This window comes from Zonotrichia albicollis, chromosome 7, assembly GCF_047830755.1.
Source record: "Zonotrichia albicollis isolate bZonAlb1 chromosome 7, bZonAlb1.hap1, whole genome shotgun sequence".
Taxonomy (NCBI): Eukaryota; Metazoa; Chordata; class Aves; order Passeriformes; family Passerellidae; genus Zonotrichia; species Zonotrichia albicollis.
In genome coordinates, this window is record NC_133825.1 from 37,587,385 (window position 1) to 37,611,006 (window position 23,622).

Consider the following 23,622-nt stretch of genomic DNA (forward strand, 5'->3'; position numbering starts at 1 on the left):
TCCATGTTTCCCAGGAAGCAGCCCTGCTTAACAGTTCTGTTCTGTGAATTTAAGAGAGTCAGCAGTGGCAAATTTGTTTTTAATATTCAATCTTTCAAGCTTTGCAAGCTAGTTGGCCAATGGCTCTTTCTATTCCAATGTTTGCTGGTCCCTTATTTACACACACATTACATCCGGAGAGCCTTTGAATATAATTTCACGTGGATTAAGGGAAGAACATTTGCTTCTGCTAATCAGGACATCTGGTTATTTTTGTAACTCACAGACATCTGCATTAGGCAGTTTGACTTCCCCATTCCTCATAACAAGGTTAGAGCTTAAGAAGCCTCAAGGACCTCTAGTTGAATTTTATTATTTGCATTTCTTCACAGCCAGGTCTGTTTTGGAATTTTCTTTCCTAAATAGCACAAATTGATCAGCACCTTCACAGGTATACACATGTTTTTATAGCTAGCACTTTCTATGCATTATTTTATAGTGTACATCTTGTACTCCAAAATTTTATGTAGTTCAAAGCCATCTACATCTTTTTAAGGAACAGAAAGCCCACATTCCCAAAAAAGCATGGCAGAAAACATCCAATTAACCTTACAACACACATAATATGGATATACTTTCAAATATTCAACCAGATCACTTATGTAAGACTGGTGTCAGGACTTGTTCTGAATATCATTATCTCTATGCTTTAGTTTGCTTCTTCCTACTGATTTACCCTTGTACATCTGCTCCTCACATTGAACAAAACAATATTCTTCCCTTTCTATTCTTCAGGGCAACATTAGTAATTTCTCCCATCTTTTAAATTCATGTTAAAATTCCTTTATAACAGTTTCAGCTGGGGTTAAATTTTTCTGCCAGACTGCTGAATTGTGCCACACATACTTCAGGAAGAAGGATTTTGCATGCAACAGAAGCCTTTTAGAAAGGAACTGAATCAATCCAGGCTTGGCTCTCTCTTCTTTGTTGCTTTCATTTTGCTACATTCTTTCCACAAAAATTCATTTTCAACACTCATCCCAGAGTGTAAAAGTACTAAAGTTTGAAATTATACACTCTTATTCACAGTTCACAGCATTCTTCCCTCCCATGCTCACGAATTGTAGTCTTTTATCAGTGATTTTGTATCTGGAATAAGATGTTTTCTTGATTTCTTTCCCCTACATGCAGGATGGGGGGGACAGCACAAAGTCAGCTTTCACAGGCTTAGAATATAAGCCAAAATTCAAAATACATGCCAAAAACATATTTCTTGTACTAACTGCAGTTAGCAAGAGCTACTGGATCCAGGGAGAGTTTTAAAAAACTTTTTTATTTATTAAAATCCTCTAGACACAGCTTAACTTTCTTTGTACAATATTTATTACAGCTTCATCTGCATAAGAGCTGCAAGTGCTCTCAGCAATCAGTTGTAAAAGTGTCTAGTTTTGCTGCAGATTTCATGTCCGTGATGCCCAAAAGATAGGCTGGAAATAAACCCTCACAGACTGATGTCTACAGAGCAGGAATTTGTTTCTTGCAGCGCTGATGGTGAGGGGGATATCTCCCAAATTCACCCACCTCTGCCCAGTGCTGTGCCACACCTACACAATGAGTATGGCTTCATGTCACTGTGTCACTCCAACATCATCACACGGGTGCCAGAACTGATTGACATCGCATGAGCTCGTGGTTATCAGACAGCTCTGCTGCACTGCGCTTGTGCCACCCAACTTGGGGAGCTCGGGGGCCTTTGATGAAGGCTTCCATGGTCTTCTTCACATCTGAACTTTTCAACTTTGTCTTTGGAACAAGCACAGTTACAGCGTTCCTTGGTCTGTCTGGTCTTAACCAGCCTAAATTCTTTGTTTTGTGGCTAACTGGCTTTGCACTTGCCAATTTTTCATTAATACTACACTTATCTGTCTCTATCCCCCGGCAAGGTTTTCTCTTCTTTTTTGTCTATTCAGCATTAAGCAACTAGTTAACCATATACTAGCCATTACATTGTATCAAAAGTTATTTATATCACGTTATATAGGTATAAAAGTTATAATTCAGGTTATATGGGTATAAAAAGCTATGATTCAGATTATATAGGTATCAGGTTATATAGATATATAAAAAGTCATTATTTAGGTTATATTGACATCAGGTTATATAGATATATCAGGTTATATTGATATCTTGCAACTCAAGCTACATAAGCACCTTGTAACTTTGATCTAAGTTATACAGGAATCATCCTTCTTCAAGCACTATTTTCTAACTTTTAAAGCTATTTCTCTAGAAGAACCAATGCCATCTCACTGGCCTGACCATAAAACCCCCTCCCCTCTCATTCCTGGTCATCACCTACACTTATTATTATAATTTTCCCTTTCCAAAACCTCTCATTCTGAGCTTTCCTGTCAAACAGACAAAATACCTGCACTTGTCATCACATCCCTTCCTCAGAGCCTGTGGCATTCTCACTCCCAAACACCTAAACCAACCACACAATCCTCATCTCACAGTAGTTTTACGCTTTACTTGTTGTTTTTTCCTTCCTTATTTTTATTGCAGGAAAGGGGAAAATGAGATCCAAAACAAAAACGTGATGCACAAGTTATCCAAAGTAAAAATGACAGCATAGGGGAACAAAACTTGTTAACTTTTTAGGCACAATTTCTCCCCTAAAGCAGCTCACTTGTTAAGAAATGGGTATTCAGTGATGTCACTGCAGTGTCAGACTGATGGGAAGTCACAGCACACTGTCCACAGCACCGAATGTGGAGACACCCAGATCTTTGTCTTTGACACTGTGAGCCAGGTGACCCTGCAGCCAAAGGTACCTGGTTCTCAATCTGGAACAGGTTCAAAGTACCTATGGAGTCAACATGGAGCAGTGTGGATAACACAGCTCCACCTCCCCAATGTGCCTCACAGTAGTAATTAGTCCATACAGTCAGGCTTCGGTGCTTTTTCAAGCTTCCAGAGCTACATTTATCACAAGCAGCATCAATCACACCACCGGGCTATGAGGCAAATTTAGTTAGCTTCCAATACAGGGTGTGTTTACCTCCATACAGTGCTGTTGAAAAACCTCACTGCAGATATGAAAAATAGGCGTGATTGCTCAATCAATTAAGCAAAAAAAAATTATAATTTTCTAATAAAAGAATTGAAAGTTACAGATTAGGCACTGCACATTATAATGTTTGGCTAGCAAGCACTGCAGCCTTTGAACAGCTGCCACCCAAGAAACAAACCCTTGGGTTCTCCTGACTTGGCCAGAGCAAATTTGGCAACACAACAGCCCCTCCTGCAATATTTAAATTTAACAACTCACTACTAGGTTCTACCGCTGTAAAATAATTCCAACTCTACAACACCATTTTCTTTAACTAGGAGTTATAAAGTATTATTTTAAATTTCATTGCACTGGGTAAGAAAAGAGTTGAACATGATTTAGAGACCATCAAATAGGGTGAGTAGCCAAGCAGCTAAAGAAGGAAAGATAAAGATGCACATAGGTTCTCACCTTCAGATACCTTGGGGCTGGCAAACATTTTGTTCCTATAGGAAATGATACAACTCTAGACCACCGCCTATTTGAGATCCAGTAGTTGCAGCTTTTTTGCTACAACATGAATGGCTTATTAAACCTACAGCATATCTGTTTTATTTAACTTCTTGGTGGAAAGGGGCCAGGAAAACAAAATGTACTTAAATGCTGAATTTTTTTTTTCCAGGCTGAATGCCTTTCATCCAGTAAGACATTCAAAGCAGTGACCCAGCAAATGGATTGAAAAAGCAATCTTCCGTCTCAGTGCCACATTATCATTCCTATTCAGTATTCTCGGTGAGATATCTCAATCAGCTGGATGTGTGTGTAAGTGACAGCGCAGCCCATTGCTGGGTTAATTAAACATTTGACTTTAACACCCTCCCCATCATTAAGCAAATAAAAACAGATAATTCAAACTGCACTTCATCCACGGGGTACACAACATACATGTCAAAATTAAGAGAGTCCAAGGCCCTCGGGGAGTTCTACTCGGGGAGGTAATCAGTTTAAATCTTATCTGGTTTATCAATTATTCTATTGATTAAAGCAGGGTGATTATACAAAACTCCCTCTTGCCACATGGGATACATGTAAGCAGAGCAGGACAACACACACAGGCTCAAAAACGATTTAAAGAAAATACAGACAGATGAATAACAGTCTATTAGTACAAGCCAGCAATCCATAGCTGGAAAACCTGATACTTCTTCAAAGCCAGTGAATTAAGTCCTTCCAAATTAGACTACCAATGCTTTTAGCTCATCTGCTCTAAAATCAGATCAGTATGTTGAAAGGACAACATTTCTTCATTTTAAAAAGGTAGTTTTTTTGCCTGAAATATGTTTTATTGATACAGTCCCAGAACATAACAAAGATAGCAAACACCAGTAATTCCAGACTTTTAAGTCATCATTCTTATCTATCAGTGACTCCGAAAAAGTGGATCAAAAGGGCATTCTCTGTATTTTCACTCTCCCACACACATACACGGCATAGCCAAAAGTAGAATGTTATATTTTAATGATTTAAGTGTGACAGATCAACTCAGACAAAAAAAAGAATATGCTGTGGATTTGTGGAGGTTTTTTGCTTTTGCATCCCTCCAAAGTGAGGCATTAGCAGTTGTGGAAGCTGCCACTGCCATGTACTTCTCATTTGCAAAAAGCCCTCACAGAAAATCCCACCACATTGGTCCTTATCACAACTCTCTTGCATACAGCCACACTACACAAAGCAATTCCAGTTACTTCTCATTCCTCGTTTCCAGCTAAAGACCTTTTTCTCTTCATGTGTCTGTGTCCTGAGTTTACAATCACAGTCCCACCTCCATTATCTTCCAGTAATACTATGTTTCAAGTTTCATCTTACCCTAAACTGGACTGTACAAGACAGGAACCTTTTAAAAACAAAAGGCTGCAGGCTCCTGCAAACAACTGGAATTTATTTCCAAAAGTTGCCTCAAAGCAATAATTAGCAGAAAAAAAAGCTCAGCTTTAAACCAGGGCCTTTTTTTTTACCCCTATACTATCTCCCATGATCTATTTCATAATGGTCATACTGGTAGCACAAATTAGTCATCTAATCACATCTCAGCTCTTAACCAGGACACAGGGTATGAACCACAGCAGTCAAAACACCAACAAGCCAGAGAGCCCCAACACCCCACCAGCCAGTGTTGCTGGAGTTGCCGTCACAGGAATTTTAAGCAACAAGGACAGCTAAAAAGCAGGCCTGAGGTGTGTTCTTGCCCTTCACCTTCAGGAGGGGATTATGTGCTGCTCCACATTGGCATTGTGTGTGCATCCAATCATACTTCAGCCTCCTCTTTGTAGATCTCTTTTCTTCTTTGGAAGCAAACTGGAAGCCTGCATTAGCATGCTGTATTTTGCTCTCACCACTAGAAATACTGAGGGTGCTATTTGTAATTGTATTCTTTTAAGAGGTTTGTTCTCTGCAGCTGTTTTCTGCTTGCAGTGTATTTTGTGTAATCAGCACATCATCATAAATACATTGGCTGTTCCCCCGAGGGAAGCTGTCACTGTTTAATTTACAGAACAACCTGGCCAATGTGAATTCTAACACTACAGCACTATGGCAAGAAGTTACCACACTCGGAAAAACAGGTTTCTATGAATTTTTATATCAAGAGCTGGTCCCAGGACAATTTAGTTTCTAGAAATAGATTGATTTTAAAAGCACTCTATACACTGGATGGAATAGATTCTTTCACATTTACAGCCTCTTAAGGCAGCACCAAATTCACTCTCACATTATTTTAAAGGGACAATCTCACCACAACCATCTTCACTTCTGATTTACCAAAAGAAGGCACTGGATATAAGTGTGTAATCCTACACACTAATTTTGTGTGTGTGTGTGTTTGGGTTTTTTTAATGAACAACCACCACAACATTGTGTTAAGTTTGTCTTCATTTGCACAAGGGAACGTACTGTGTTGCAAGGTCAAATGTTATTACCTACATCAAAGGGTTGCTGCACAGTTTATTCTAAAGATGTGATAGAAGGGCAAGGTATATTCCTGAAAGAGTAGAAGTGTATGCAGCTTTATTGGCTGAATGAAGAGTTGCTTCCTTTGTTCGCTGGATATATGGTTGTATTTTGAGGGAATAAATCACAGGGATTTTTTGTAGAAGGTAGGCAAAAAGCGATGGTTGATCTTGCTATACACAGACACAATTTGGAAAATTCCACAATGGTACCAAATTATATTGGTAGCCATTTAAGAACTTTAGACATGAGCCCTAAATAAATACTTGGGTACAATCAATGAGTTACTTGGCTATTTCATTCACAATGGCTACTACAACCAGTCCACCTGACTGCGTAGAAAAGGAGCCAAGAAGACTGAAATCCTGAAGTTTTTTGTACTTATACACACACATACACATATATTTAAATAAGGAAATATATTAAAAAATGCTACAGAGAAACAACTACAAACATAAATAAAATCCAAAAACCAGAATTTGCAAAGTACAAACTTCTTTGGGAATTCTCCTCAAAAAGCAACAAAAACCTGTTTCATCTATTTAACAAAAAATCTGCATTTTATGTTGAGGGGCAGCTGGTTGTTAAATAACTTTAGTAGCAATTTTGCCAATTCTTAGTGGTAATTAGAAGCCCTGTTTAACATCACCAGACACAGGGCAAGTATACAAACATCATAAAAAAGAATCATGCATATCACAGAATATTTGCTACGTATTTTCACAAGGACAGTTTAATTTTACTTAGTTTGCAGAGTATTCTAGCAAATTATTTTTATTTCAAATCTAACAAAATATAAGAAACCATTAAAGCAAAATAAATACTATCTTGTCTCTGATATGGTTTATGTTTATGAGAATGACCTACCAAACACAGATAAAACTGAGTGAAAACAGCTGAGATTTTATGGAAAAGTGAGTCAGCTGGTTATCTGTAGAGGAAAGAATACAGGAAAGAGAATAGCTGAGTATTTTTACAGACTATGTAAGTAATAGCCAACAGAAAACAGAGGAAATAAGTTGAAATCTATCCGACGCAGTGCAGCAAAGTACTTCTTCAAGCTATGAATTTTAAAATTTAGCAAGTGCTCTTCTACTGAGAGTGGGTTGATTCTCTGAAATTTTGCATGTGTTCACCTTATTTCAGAGAAGAAATATTTCATTTTCTTCTCCTTATACAGAATTATTCAGAACTATCTCTGTATATTTCCTAAGAGTGACTGAATTCTAACACTGCTTAAATTTAGATGCAGGTAAGAAAGTATTTCATGACTTCTCCAAATTTATTGTAAAATACTGTATTTGCATTTTTAAATTAAAATCATTGGTGTTATCTTTTTGCTAGTTGTGCACAAATAGGTACAACTCGATCTTGTGCCATCGGCTTCCTCTAAAGTCCTCCCAGGCACCAAATCTAAAGTGATAACGGGGCGATTTACAGGGACTAGGCCGGTTCTAAACGCACTGGACCATCTATGACTGGTGCGAGGGGCTTGGAGCGGGGTACCCTCAGAGCCTCCTTTCTGCACAGAGAGGGACAAAGATGCAGGCTTTGGGGCAGCACGGAAGAGTCGCTGCAATGCGATTGAAGCAGCAAAGGCCGGCGAGCCCCGGGCTGCAGTTCCGGGCGCGGCCGGGGGAGCGCAGCACAGTCCGCGCCATGGCCCGGCCCCCGCCCCGCGCCGCGCCCGCGCCGAGCGCGCACACGCACAGCCGCCTTCTAATTCAATTAGCGCAGCCTGCAACTCCAGAAAAGAGTAATTCAATTAGTGCATTGTGCAGCTCCACAATACCTCCAAGCAGATGTTCGCAATCCTGAGGAACCGGAGCTAGCTTTAAAGATACCTGTATGCCTCCAACGCGGCGCTGCATATGCCGTTTGTCACTACGGCTTTACACACCTTCCTGACTCCCAACGAGGGAGGAAGGAAAACTCGGATGAGTTTTGTTTCATTTGTTTCATTTTTTAAACGCCACAGTCAAACTGGTGCTGGTGTGCTAGAAATCTTGCCCTCACCTTAGCGAGAAAAGCACATTAATAGTAACCGGACCATCACTACCGAGGCTGATGGAGGGGGAGGCCTTGTAGCTACGATGCAGTTTAAATTAATCATTGTCCTGGAAACACTGAGGTGGTATTTCTCAGTGAGAAATACTGTCACACTTCTTGATACTCAGATTAAAGAGCTAATAAAAGCACATGGAACTTCTGAGGATCAATATGGGTGCAGAACAAATGCCAATTTCTGTTACTAAATGTAATTACTCAATGTAATTAGAAATTAGTGATGTGCTACAAAAAACAACCAAACCCATCCCACTGATCCACAAAGAAAGATTTCTTTCTAGTCCCCTTCATTTCTTTGCCTGAAAGGAGAAAAATATCTCTTGCTGTTGCTACTACCCGTGAGCTAAGATCTTGCAGCACAACCCTGGGCAACTCCCTGAGTTTGGTGGGCTCCCCAGCATCACCCAGCCAGACAACATCACCAGATTTAAAGAGGGATAAATTCTAAAAATGTTCAAGAAAGCTCTTCTGTAGTCACTGGGCACTTTATTTAAAGATATCTCCAGCTAAGCTAACCATTGTGGTGTTCCTACAATGAAGCTCCCAAAAGCCTGAGCTACAAATGGGGCTGGAGGCAATCACAAAAATGCAACTTGGCTTCATTTCTGCTCCTTTTTTATCATCTCTCATGCCTTTATAATTGCTCCTGCCAGGTGGTAAAATGAGGAAAAACAGAAAAGACTACTGCTGAACACCTCCAACAAGAAACTTTGCTGAAAAAAACAGGTGTCACATTGTGGCAGTTCAATATTTCATAGCCAATACAAGGAATGTGCAACAGCACTGCAACTTTAAATCTTTGCCTCCTGTGTCAGTCTATCTCCTCTCATTGTAATGCCAAAGGGAACAGCAATCAGAGTGGAGATGTTCAACGTGATAGAGGTCAGGACACCAGTGGATCAACGTACCAGAAACACGACCTTGTTTATTTTTTTCCCCAGTATTATTGTTTACAGGGTGCTTTGCTCATGTACCTTGTGGTTCTTAGCTAAAAGATGAAATTACAGCCCAGGATGAAGCGCTCAGGCACACATCCAATTTGTGTTTCCATCTCAGAAAACAAAAAGCTTCTGAGGCCCTCGGGCTGCCATTCAAACTTGGAGAGGCTGACATTTTTAACAGCATGAACCAGAGACTGGCAGAGGAATGATCTAATGCATTTCTGACTTGTCAATCAAAGATCTCACCTCTGCTGTCTTGTAAACAGTTGGGGGCCACCTAACTACATTCACAACCAGGGCAGAGCCTGCTGCCAGCCAGGGGGGTGCTGGAGCCACATGCTCTGGCTATTAGTCACCAAAATTAGGATTCTGCTTCAGAGGTGCACTGTAAACAGCCCCCGGGCAGGCTTCACACAGCCACCGGCAGAGCGAGAGGGTGAATACAAAGCAGGCTTAGTGCCTCCATGCTGATGGAGTCTGTGACTGGACACCCCATACCTTTCCCAATTAGAGACAGAACTATGCACACCAGCAAACACTGACTCCGAAGCCAAACAATTTCCTTCAAATGTATTTCTCACAAACACATTTCTGAGCATGCAGTTTGCCCACCCCAAGACTCCAGCTCTAACCTCCTGTATAACCAGAAATGATGTACTACTGCTCACATTTACACTGTATTTCCAGCAATAAAACGTCAACTTCTAACACAGAAGTGCATGAACAGGCCAAAGGAAATTTAGAGACACAACTGTTTCTACCAATACCCTGACAATGCTTCTTTGACAAATATTCTGCTTTGTAACACAAAAATATAAACATTAGGAAAAAAAAGTAAAGGTAATTTGAAGAATAAGTTCATGCCTGTCTCACAGGGACAACAGACTTCCATCACTGCATACCTTTAACATCTTTTGCATGTTCACCTTTCTGCAAAAGTAATCTCAGTCCACAGAGGTCACATCCATACTGCACAGCCTCAAGTGCACTCCCTTTTGCTGCAATTTGCCGAGCACAGTACACCCATGCTGTCCTCCCCAGGACAGAGCTTTCAGCCCAGACTGAGGAAGTCTCACGTGCATGCTCACTTCTGCTAAACCAAGCAGAATCATCCCCTTCACCTGACAAACACTGAGGTGTAGTTCTTTATGGCCAAGATCTTCAGGTAAAACAAAATGCAAATTTCTGACATTCTGTAGAGACATTTCTGAATTCAACAAGACGTTGCTACTACCTCCACCACAAAAGTTAATCCTCCCCTTTGACTACCAGAGCCTATTACAGAAATAAAAGTTTCAGATTTAGCAAAACAAAGCTGACAAGATAACTCTCTTCTTTTCCACCTGTGTCTAGGCTCCAGACAAAGGTAGTAAAAGCATGACTCTTGTCCCAAGAAGTCTACAATCTAAACAGGAGCTGGTATTTGTGTTGGCTGTGAATTAGGTAAAAAGGAAGAGGCGGACTGCTCTCTGCTATTATGGTGATACATAAAATCTTTGGCAAGACTTTCAAATTCCTCTTCAAGCCTCTTCATTTATACAACAGTCTACAGAAATTAATTCAAGAAAATATTTTGGTCTTCTGCCGACCTGGAAGGATTAATACAATCATTCCCTTGGCATACTTGATGAGTGTAATTGTAAATTTGAATTTTCAAAGAGCTTCAACTATGAAAAGCAACATAAATAGAGCCTTGTGAGCATGCATGGAAAAATATTTTAACAGGTAAAGTAATTATCTTCACATGGAAAATGTCATGAAAACAGACACCTGCTGGCACATCTGTAAACTTCCAAAGCACAAATTTCTAAGAAAAAAGAGCATATTCTGTATAATTTTTTTTATTATTATTAGGAGAATCTACATGCAACCTAATTTTCAGTTGTTTTGAAGATTAACAGTACTGAAAGATATGGCATCCAAGACACTGAAAATAGAATAGCTGGCTTTTTTCTTGTTAAAATACCCTCTTTGACTTGACCACTTCCCACAGTGCCTTATAGGAGTTCATGTTCCAATCTGCTGCCATCTTCCACCATGATTGCTATGAAATTCAGCTACACAGTAGGCTATCAGCTGCAAAGTCCTTTGAGATAAAAGATGTAAAAAAGAACTGTTTCTAGCTCCTTATTCCCCTATTCATGGGTTTAGCCTTAAGCCTTTCCCACTGCAGGATGATTGCCTAAAAACAGGGCTGAGGAACCAGAAGATCCTGTTCTCACCTGTCTCCAATAATAAAAACACAAAGAAGAAAAATGAAGTTACTTGACATATTAACAGAATTATCTCTAAATCAACTACCTGCCAATGCTCCCCATGAGGAGTCAGCAAGACTTTAACTGAGCTATTCAAAAAGAGCATCTTTCCACATTTCTGTCTGAGCATCCGAAGGCAGGCATGTAAATAACTAGACAAATTCAGCAGTGACTAAGTAGCCTTCCAGATGGCATCTTCTCTTTTGCCACAAGCAAAGAACATTGATATGCTTCTCCAGTTACTTCAAGCTTGCTACAGAATAAAGAAAGTAACTTAATATGAGAAAATTCACTGGGCTACAAGAAAGTCTTTAATGCTTTCCTGAAGATTTGATACCAAAAAAAAAGCATTAAAGAATGATGAAATACCGCAACATCACTGCTTCAAGCAGGCTCCAAACCACTCCATTCTGCACTGGAAAATGCAGAAGCCATGCCTCAGAGGGGAGTTTTCTTCAAACCATGCAAGCTAATGAGGATCAATCAGAGCCCATTGAAAAAAATGGACTGAAATGTGGATGACTCAGTGCTGCAGAAGCTGTTGCTGGCAATGTGGTTTCTCTCTCAACTGGCAGTAAATGAGCTCCTCAACACAACAGTCAGAGTTCAATGAAGAGTACCAGTTTACCATTTCAGATGGCAAGTAGGACATACTTCCTCACAGTCACTAAATACACATGGAAATGTCTCTCAAAATCTGCAGAAATGCAAATGTCAGTCCTACCAGTATCCCAGCACAATGAATCACTGTGCAGCTGACTCATTTGACCCCAAATATCAATGCACTGCATTAGCAGAACAGTTATTGTTCATATCTACCATTAGTAAGGACATCTTAAGCTTAAATAAATTAATCTTTCCCTTTGTAATATATGCCTATTTTAAGTAATCAAAAATAATTCAAGTAGAAAGGAAGAAGTCTCAATTTGAATTTATAAATTACTTTCCATATACTGCTAAGCTTAAAGAGATTTGAGATTCCTTCAATAGCCAAAAGCTCAAAAATTAGGCCCATATGATTTAGTCAAATTATGCAAATCAGGATTAGGAGTCTAAACTCTGTCTGTTGTCTCTAGAGTCCTCTTAGACTAATAAAAAGTCGTGTTTCCCCCTCCCCCCAGAGAAAGCCCCACTAAAAGCTTGGATCAGCAAAGAAGGCCTGGCAGGACACCTTCCAGAGTCCATCAGTGCTACTGCTGTGTCAGCAAAAAGAGTTGCACCAAAAAGCTGCAAGACACTTAAACCTCCTCTGGGACTAAGAGGATTATTTCTGCAGCACTATCCTAACTCTGGGAGCAAGAAGTAAAACTTGAAATAATCTTTGCATGCTTTCCTTTAAAGCACATAATGAACTTACCCCAAAACAAGTGAAAATTTCAGGAAGATTCTGGCCTTTTCTTTTTCTCTGGTTTTGAAAGATGCTGGTAAATAAAACTCTCTGCCACAGGTTAGGCCAGCAGTAGCATAATCTAGCAGCATAAACCTCAAAGCAAATGTTCATGCTACAATAAGCTCAAAAAAACATGCTCTCTGCAGAGATACTCATGAAGTCCTCAGCCTCTGCAGTTTATAAAATACCTCAGAGTTTCTAATGTGAATATAATATCTCTGGAGCCCAGACTCTGCTGTTATGTCCACATGCCATCAAAAATGCTTGCAATGATCAAGAGAGCCTTGTCTGGGTTTCTTGATGTTCACGCAGCACCTTACTCTCTACCCATGGGAGAATGTCTGCATTTTTTAAGATTCACTAGTCACCCAAAGGGTGTGAACAAACTGGTTTGGCAGAAAACTGATTGATGACAGAGAAAAGCCTGAATCTAACAAACTCAGAGATCAAAGGGAAAAAAAGGTTTCCTTTATTTGCCTTTTGACTGACAGCTTACTTGAATAATAATTTTCTGTAGTCAAAATGTCCAGACTCCTGCTAACAAAGCTGAAGTAAAGAATTTCTGGCATCAATTATCATCATGGCAATGAACTCACCCTCTCAGTCCTTTAAGTGGCACACAGAAAATTTAGATAGGAGGGGAATCACAAGTAGCCAGAACAGCCAGATTGGAGATGGTGTGATGGATGTTGTTTGCCAGATATAATTAAGTGGTATTTTTTTGACACAATTTAAAACCAACGAAAAAGATGATGATATCAAGCCAACTTAGATAAAATAATTATATCAAAGGTAAATGGAAATGCCCCAGCTGCCCTGAATCTACACAAGATGGGTTAAAATATCAGAGATCAGAATGACAGAGGAAAGGCATAGAGTATGAACCAGAATAAATAGAGGTCAAGCAGGCAAGTAAAGGAGATGCACACGCACACAGATGGAGAGAAAAGGAGTGGGGAGAGACAGAAAGTACCTGGAAAGCTGGGAGTGCGCCAGTCCCTGGGTTATACAGGCATCGCAGCGAGGGCATGCTGTCCGCCAGGCTGGAGCAGCCCAGCCACAGAGATCTGGGCATAGAGCACTGCAGAGAAAGGACAACTATGAGATGGGGCTGTATGAGACAGGATGGCACAGATTACAGGAACTTTTAAGGCTTAGCCAAATGGCATCAACACAACTGCCCTTTAAGACAGCACTAACTGCTGAAGCATCTTTTTCCTTGAGAGAAGCTTTACAGATGGCATAGTAGCAAAAAAAAAGGCACTATGGATCAAGAAAGTAAATTTTGATTAATATTCCACAACAACATGTTGAGTTTTCCCAGTAATAGAAAGTTTCCTTCCAATTACCTATTCTCTATCCACAGCAATGCTCCAGGCAGAACACAAGGCAAGCAACTGGGCAAGGAAAGCAGAAAAGTAAATGACAACTTTAAGTCTAATACTTGCAGGGAAAAAAAGGTTTGTGTTTTGTCTGTAAACGGATTTTCCTAAATAATAGGAAAAACCTATGATCCAAGGTGAATAGGAAGTTTGTGACACTTCTTAAGAGTTTCATGTTTCTGCTTGCCTTGTTGTTTGTTAAGTAAAATACAATTTTTATAATAAATTGATTCAGTTCCTACAAACAGAAATACAAAAAAGGAGCCAAAGCAGCCAATCAAGGAAAATACCAGCCATTTTGATAGTTAAAGCCATTACCCCTTGAAATAGAGAGCTGCTTATTCATTTTACACCACTACTATTAAATTTAGGGATGCATTATGATAGCAATTGCTTTTACCAGACACAGAGTTTTTGATGCCATAAGCAGTACTGCATTTGTCTAATTACTGGCAAGGCAGGAAAAAACAAGTGTATTTTAAATTGGCAGATAGCCATGAAAACTGAAGGATGTGATAGATTAGCTGCTGGAGATTTTAAACCCTCATACTCTTCTTTTTTTGCAATCCTGCCCCCACTTTTTTTCTTTTTTTTTTAATAGAGGGGGAGGGGATGGGAGGAAATTTGAGTGGAAAGGGCAGCTGGAATGGGTATGAAATGACAGCTGCCTTCTGAGCCTCCATTTCTTCCTGCTCTTGAGAGGGCTAGAAAAGCTTGCGCAATCTTGCACTAAATGAGTATGTAAGAGCAACATAACCCATCTCTGAATGAGCAGAAAGGTGATCACCAACATCCATAATCTGGTCCTGTGCAGACAGACACAGAGATTAACCTTGTCTGTCACCACATTCTTTGCTGTACTTTGTTGCAATTTACACTGCTGTTCCAGAAATAGTATTTAAAGACTGCTGGGGAATATAACCTATAGAAACATTCTCAACTGAAGTTTATGATACCTTAAAATACATTCCTCACTGCATTTTCATTTGAAAAAAAAAAAAAAACAACCAAACAACTCTTCCCTTTACAAAGATACTGAAACAAGAATTTGAGTACATCATAGTACTACATATCACAGTAGTGATATGTACTTGCTACTTGTATGTAATGCCCCTCCTAAAGCCAAAAAAATTACAGCCACAGTTTGTAACAAGCCACAAAAGTGAGCCATACTTCCTTGTCCACAACTCTAACCTCTTAAACACTCCCACACACAAAATACCTTCCAAATGCCAGAATTTTTTTTCTTTGCAATGTAATATGTATCACTACAGCTACTGAAAGCTGTTGTGACAAAAACTTTTTTTTAAAAAAATGAATACGTGAAATGGACATCCATGGTTAAGCATTTCAGCATTTCACCAATTTTATTTATTTAAATCAAAGTTGCTTATTAGTCTCCAAGAACATCACAGTAACAGGAGATTCACTACATGGTTCCTCTGATGATGCAGAGCAAATTCACTAGGTGAGGATCAGCTGCTTACCATTATCCATCCCAGGAATCCTAACATAATACAAATACAAAATAAATATGGGATGATTTTTTTTTCCATACAGAGTTATCCAGGACTTGCAGCTATAATTTATTCCATATTCTCAAGCTTTCCCATCCCTGGGGCTGCCTCAAATTTTTGTACTGTGATAATGAACTCAAAGAACTGATTGCCATTAAAACTGACTGATAATATAAAAAAAGAGGTTACTTTAAATATTGGTACTGACTCAAGCATGGAAAGGTACAGAGGCAGGAAAAATGAGGAGCACTCTGTCAGTGGAAAGGCAAGCTTAAGTTGACTCAAGGTTTACGTGAGATTACAGCTCAAGTCAGAGTCATTACAATCTGCAGGTAGGGCACTCTATTGTGCCAGGGAACTTACAGGGCAATGAAATGTCTTCCTCTAAAATTGCCACAATAACAAAGGAAAACATTGAAGGGCTATTCTGCAGAGCTGTCTGTCCAACAGAGGATATCATTCCTCACCCATGCACTCCTGCCACTTAGTATTGTTCCACAGTTAGGAAGTACAAAGTAAAAAACTACCAATACCTTAGATGATTTCTGAATCTGTCCCAGTATATAACAAAATCTACATTAGTGGCACAGTTCTGTTACCTATCTCAAAAACATAAGAGTGAAGTTGCACAGTGTGGAAGGAAATGTCATTCCCGTACTTGCCTTTTACCTATTGAATGAAGCAGAGACACTAAATTACTGTTGGTGACTGAAAGAGGCTTACTCACAAGCCTGAACAAAAGGCCCCAGGTGCTTCAATAGAAACAGCTTGTGTGTAAATCAGATGAGTGACCCACCAGAACAACTTCATTTAGAGCCTGATCTCTGAAAAATCTCAACAGCCTCTATCCCCATGCACTGAGCAAGCCACATGTCAAACGCTCACTTTTGTACTGTCAGCTCCACAAACAAGGGACTGGCCTCAATGTTCATGACTTGAAAGCTGACTGAAAAAATCCTTTTCTGAACTCAAGTCAATCTACATCGATTCATCAAAACAAAGATACAGAAGCACAGTGCTTGGACCAGAGCCAAATGGGAATGCTGGTATTGCTTGCTAAGTACTGGACCAGGATGCAGCAATCCCTTTACTTTCCTAACTCCCAACTGCATTAATACTTCGATGTCTGCACAACTTTCAGACCCAGAGACGCAAAGCTTTTTATTTAGAAAAGCAAAGCATCTTTAATACACATTGAGTGGCATAAAACAGGGAATTATTTGATGAAAAACCCAATTTCTTTTTCCAATTGATTTTAAAATCCCACTCCCTGAACTCTGAAATGTATTTTCCCACTAAACAAACACAGGGAGTACAGTTTCAAACAAGACCAGCATCCTCCTTCTGACAGAGGCTGGTTCCAGCTGCTCCACTGGTGATTAAAACGGGTTTGCCTTACTTTGAATTAAAACAGGCTAGAAGCATTGACAGCCTCTGCCTGAGCTGAGTGGACAGTAACCATTAGCTGAAGGGAAGATGTATTTTAACCTATTCAATTATTCTTGTAATTATATTGCAAGAACATTTTTTGACTACATCAGATGTTCTGCCTCTAATAGTCTACCCTCTCTTCCAATTATCTGATGTCCTAAAGACAAATTTCAATACACACTCAATGGCTAAATTTTTGCCAGTGCTAAAAATTGGTTATTTACTTTATTTGCTACTGCATTACAAGATTATACATTACCATTTCAGACTGGGTTTTTCTTATCAAATTTGTTCTCTTCTAGTCCTTCAGCAAATACAATATACTAGGGGTAACTAACACAGTTTTAGTAAATTGTGTTACAGGTCAGAAATATATCACCTTGTCCTGTAAAACTAAGTGGCTCTACACAGGGAAAAATAAAGTTCTTGAACTACTACAGTTCACAACTACAGTGCACAGGTATGAAAGCATAAACTGACTATACTGAGTTCACTGTAAAACAAGAATGACCAAAAGAAAATCAAACAGTAGTTGAAGGATATTTTTTTCATAGTCACTTCAAAGAAATTAATTAGACAGTAGTACCGAATTACTGTCTCTAACTGTGGCACATTTTAAAATAGTGAGGTATTACCTACTACCCCTATAAGAACCCTGTACTGAACTTGATGATAACCTGTGCACTTAAAACACCTTTGATTTACAGGCAGCCTAACAACTTTTTGTACATCTTCACAAATTAGTGACAAAGCCAAAGAGGAAACCAAATTTTCTCCCCAAGGGCTGGTGTTTGGTGTACTGTACATAAAATTAATTTCAGATGCTAACCACATCTATTGCACTCCTTCCCTAGTTCAGAGTTGTTTCCCTTCTAATACAGAATTCAGCACCTTAAGCAGGTAAACTCTAAAGATAAACCTATCACAATTTCTAACTCTTACAAAAACCAAGACATGAGGGGAAAAGAGGCCCTAGAAATTTTACCAGCCAAACTGGAGCAGATAAAACATACGGGATGCTCTGAAGGGTATTAGAAATATATAAACAGATGTGAGCTTGATATGAGGGGACAGATACCACTTCAGAAAGCAAATATGGGATGGCTGGCAAGAACAATTCTCCCTGAAAGTCTCTTTCACACTTCTGTTTCCTGCATGCTCCATAAAACCTAATTCTCAGGAAATGTGCCTAAGGAATTTTAATCCTTTATCAAACACACGCTCAGATCTTACTAGGATTGCTAATATTCAGAATTATTTTTATCATACACCACAAAAAATGGGAGAACAAACTTTAATACCTTTCAATCTCACTCAGTTCCTCTTATACTTTTTTTGGCCACATACTTAACTAAGCCAATGCCAAAAATATAACATACATCACTTTCACATTGTGTTCAGTCTGCACTATTCCTGTCACCACAGAATGCAACACATTGCATGAAACATATCAGATAAGGCAGCTGCTATTTACATTACAAATGCTGGTCTCATGAAACTTAATAACAATTCCAGAAATTTACTTCTGGATAAAAAATTATTTTGGATCCTTTCCCTGGTCCACTTTTCATTCTTTTAACCTCTCACATACACGTAAAAATGAAAAGGTATCTCTTATTTTTCCCTGTACTGTTCTGAGAGGTGTTTTCTGATTAAATATATATAAGTATTAAAAAAAATACTCCCAGCATCTTGTATACTTTTGCAATTAAAAAACCTGCCATACATATTTCATTTTTTAGCTTTGGTAGCTCTTCTTATCTGAAAAAAAAGTATATAATACAACTTCTAAAAAAGATGTCAAAACTGAATGAGAATTTTTTAAATTATTTATTTTAGGAGATTTTGTGGGGCTTAGTTATTTTTTTCCTTTCCTCTATCCCAACAATGGATGCAAGGCATACTAAATACATAATTACATGAGAGAGCCACACAGCTTTCAGAGGAGCTATTCAAGTGAATTGTGTAAATAATATGCCTTTAAAAACCCTAACATATGAATACAGATTTACCAGTTATGAAGTAGTTATATACCTGAGAGACAAGAATATGCATTTAAAAAAAAATTCTGCCCAATTATGAACTTACCAAAGAGACTAGCATGTCTCAGAGCAAATTAATACTTTCATAACTTTTGGAGAAAGTTTTTTGCCTGTTTTCACTTGAAAATAAGAAAAACATTAAAAGCTGTAAGTCTTAATTAAGACAAAAAAACAACAGTCAAAAGCCATACAGTTAAAATGTGCACCTCCTTGCATCCCAGACCAGTTTGCCACACTTATAACTAGGTAATTCTGACTTTGTCACTGGCAGTGTTTCTTGAAAGTCTTTCCACAGTAAGAAAATTAATTTATAAAAATGAAGAGACAACTGTAGTAATCCTTGGAGTGTGACCATGAGATGGATCTCACAGGGTTCAACCAGCTCACCAACAGCTCTAACTGCACATATTGCACCCAAATGGTGAAGGGCCAGATGTGGCTGCTGTAACAACCAGTGCTTTGCACAACTCCTCACCTTCTACTGTGTTCAGACACCTTGGTCACATATCCACAAGCATGTATGGGTATGATTCAAAGTGTTTGTTCTCCTGCTTTGCTATAACAAAAGCTGAGCTATCTCATTAAAGACCCTTGGAGCATTTTTCATGAATCAAGCAAACCAACATTTCACTTTGGGAAAGCTGAGCGTATTTTTCTGGCACAACCAGGGTCTGACTTCCAAACAATTAGATCTCACAAATCAGAGGCTGAAACATGCTACCAGATTCAATTGTAACACTCTTCCCAGACTCCAAACTTAGGTAGTACTGGACTTCTTACCCTGGTACAGATCACTGACTTCAGTGCAGCAGTTTTCCCCTTCACCCTCAGGGTGTTACCACATTCTGCCAGCTTTGCTGTGCACACAGAACTCCAACTGCTGTTAAGGGCTCTTTTTCCTTCAGCCACCCACTTTGCGTGTAATTGCTCAGTAAATTTTCCTTAACGTACGCATTATGCAAACTCTTCTCTAACCTTCTGGTAACTCCCTAGCTAACAGTAACTTCTTACAAGATATTCCAGTTCACTAACTACTTCTAAATATCAAAGATAAGACACATGGAAAAGGATTTACGTATTCAGATTATCCAAATAATAACTTACCTGAGTGGGATCTGGGAGGATCAAATCACAGCTTTTAGGTAAATGTTTGTGAAGAAATGTTTTCCCCAAGAGTGGTTACTGGAGTTCAACCTCTGTGATTTCAAGTCAACAGAAATGACATGCCCCAGCAAAGGGCCAGCTTCCATCTATAATGTGTACAAGATACTCATTTGCCAAGTGTTTGAGGAAACTTATATGGATCACATCTGAACTCGACAATAGTAATGTTTTCATAATTATAGCTCTTCAATGCATGAAGCTGATAAACCTAAAGCAGCGCAGCTGCAGAGCTTTAAGATTTAGGTGCCACACCCTGCTTTAAGGAGTAAATTTGCAGAGACTTGTGTGTGCTTCTTTAAACAACAACAAACTTAGTAAGAGCAATCTCACCAAGGTCTAAAGATGAAACTATGTGAAGGCTTAAACAGAGATTTTACAAGACCAAGTGGACTTGGCTCTTTGGTAAGCAAGAAAGCACAATTGCTACTAAGCTCCATTATGTCTGATCTTAGAAATATCTTCAAATGTAATGATTCTATAATTCTGTGTCTAAAGCCTGATCAGTAACAATTCCTCATGAGTTTGGGCAGAGTAACATAGCATACTAAGGAATGTGTTGAAACCCCTTCATCTTGGAACGTTTCTAGAACTTCTCTCTATTTTCATGACACAAACTGCAGAGAAAAAAACGTACATTGGTGGAGATATGAAACGGAAGTTTCATTAGATATTTCCCTCATCTCTAGCTTTATTTAATTCCATAAAATCTCTGAGTTATTGTTATGCACCTACCACACAAAAGTGTTTCAAGGATAAGTGATATGCCTGCATAGCACTTTGAGGACAAAATGTACTATATGAGTGCCAAGTATTAATAAATGAACTGCAGAAAGAAATCTTATTTCGACTTTCCACCCAAGGAGTTAGTATCTGAATTTTAAAAAGCATATGGATCCACTGAAAATAGATGTTTTAGAAGTTAAGGAAAGGATGCTAAATGACAAAATTACAAAACCAAAATATATCCAGAATAATTTCATTTTTCTCTCAGCAAAGTGCAATTTTAGCAGAAGAATCTTGGTTTCACCACAGTCCTGGTTTTTACGCTCTCTTTTCCAGCTGACTTGACTGAAGTGCAGACCATTAATATCTGAAGTGCCTTGTTTTGATTATACTGGCCTTTGCTGGTACCAATCTAGTTAAGGTATCACCAAGAATTTCCAGCATAAAACACATTTACAGGTTTATAACTTGGCTTTAAAAATTCTCCTACAAAAAGACAGTGGGAGGCAGAAAGGCTCAGATGAGTGCATTACATTACATATCCTACGTGATGCATACTTGCTCACAATGCTATGAAAAAGGGAGGCATTAGCTTTAACTCTGAATTACCATGTTTCAGAAGCCATCTAAAAATGATACTTTTACTTCCCTGTTTATGTAATCAAAATAAGCTTTTGTAAGTGTTTTACCTAATTAGCTTAACTTGCCCAGTTTCATAGTTTGGCTTAAATTACAGAAAGTGCCCATATAACATAGGAATTAAAATGTCATGTCTATTGACTGTATTTATACACAAACATTCCCTCCCTGTCTCCCTTCGGAAGTCAATTGTGGCTTGTCTCCAAAGGGGCAGCACCCAGGTGATGGGATGTTACAGACTGCTAGCAAGTCAAAAGCTTAAACAAAGATCAAGGCTGAATAAAACAACTGCATTTTCTACAAAAAGACAAACACCTAAACAGGAAAGAGCTAGAGTAAAGAGAACAATGCAGGTTACTTAAAATGCCAGTCCAAAAGCAACATGTATTTCTGGCCATTGGTATTGTATTTCCTCTAGCCCACATAAAAACACAACACAACTCTCCATTATAGCACAGCAACATTAAATATAAAACCTGCCATTAAAGGGCAGAGGGTAATGACATCAGTGTGGGCAACCCATGCTCAGGTAGTGTTCAACTATTATCTCCAGTTTAAGAAGGCTGAAAATATGCAAATGCAGCCAGCACTGGTTTTAGATAAAATTGTCAGTTTTATGGATATTTATAGTATGTGTCCAGTCTTGCAGAACTCCATCTTCCTCCACCTCATCTGTAATCTAAACTGCTTCTAGTCCACATTAATACAATGCGTTACTGGGATACTTCTCACATCCTGTGTAAGTTAGGCACCAGATCAATACTCAGCCACACTGAGAAAAAAAAATCATTAAGTTAGGATCTGGTTAAAAATACAGACAGCAGGAGAATAAACCTGATGCACAGCCCCCATTCCATCTGGATGCAAATGTAGATTATGCTTTTACATACATCAAGAGTGGCTTTCTTTTCAATACATGGTTTTAAGGAATCCTACAGGTAGTACTTTTGATAGATATCCTACACCAAACCAAACTCACATCAAAAAAATTTTACCTCTCTGCTTCTCATGAAAGCTCTTCCCAGCCTTTGTATCAACTGCCTTACCCTTATACTTCCTGTGGTGAAATCACAGCACGAAATTGGAATAGCAAAGCTATTTCCACGACAGTATCTGCTGATGACAAGCACAGGTTTATAACTTTTCCTTGGATCAAGGACTAAGAAGATTGAGATAGACTTTAGAACGAGTATCAATAAATTAAAAATCAAAGGGAAAGCATGCTTACAAAAAATATCTTTTTCAAAAAGTGCAAATTATTTTATTATTTGAGGTTGCCTAGTGTAGAGCCTCCTTGGAAATTTTACTGTGCATTTTAGGTTTTTTACCCCCTTGGTATTTTTCAGAGTCCAAAAAGCATATATCCCACCTGCATCACAGCACTGGTAATATAAGGCTGCTCTGTTGGCCTCAGAAGTAAAAGGAAAACAGAACAGCCACACAATCTCTTCCTATTGTTCTCCCAACCCACATAAGAAACAGAAACTGATGCCATGCCCCATAGGTCAACAAACTTGAGCTCTGTGAGACAATAATTGCAGAGTTGAGATTCCTCTGAGACACCTTGCCTCCGGCTCAGCAAAGTTTAAATCAAGAAAACAGAAGCTTCAGTGTCCCAACTGACCTTCACTGGAGTGGACTTGAGGAGAGAGAGAGAAACGGTCTCTTGGAAAGAAGCTCCAAAGCACACTTCAGCCTTGCAGCACATCACTCATTCAAAGAAATGGCTTGCAAATATAAGATTTGGTGTCCATCTTCTAATTGGTGTTGAAGCTCTGTCAGTAAGCTGACAGCAGTAAGCAGCTTGTACAAGCACATTACTACCTACTGCTTCCAAGATACTGACACAAGACTGGAGACTATCACAACCATCCTGTTAGCACCTTCAATGAAACTCTCATATTTTAAGGGGATTTGCTGGTGCAGCTTTTCATTCTCACACTCTGCTCAAGTGACTTGGCTCTTTGTTTATGTTGGGCTCACAGTACCACCTTGAAGATCCCTTCACCACCACGTTTTGTCATTTCACAACTG

The 23,622-nt window shown here is 39.0% G+C and overlaps 1 protein-coding gene across 1 annotated transcript in view; it reads right to left on the reverse strand.

Annotated features, from left to right (window-relative positions):
* BTRC (beta-transducin repeat containing E3 ubiquitin protein ligase) overlaps window positions 1-23,622 on the reverse strand; it is a 120,593-nt gene that overhangs the window by 79,299 nt on the left and 17,672 nt on the right. Inside the window, 1 exon segment of the mRNA XM_074545118.1 lies at window positions 13,664-13,771. Coding sequence (XP_074401219.1) covers window positions 13,664-13,771 — 108 coding nt within the window.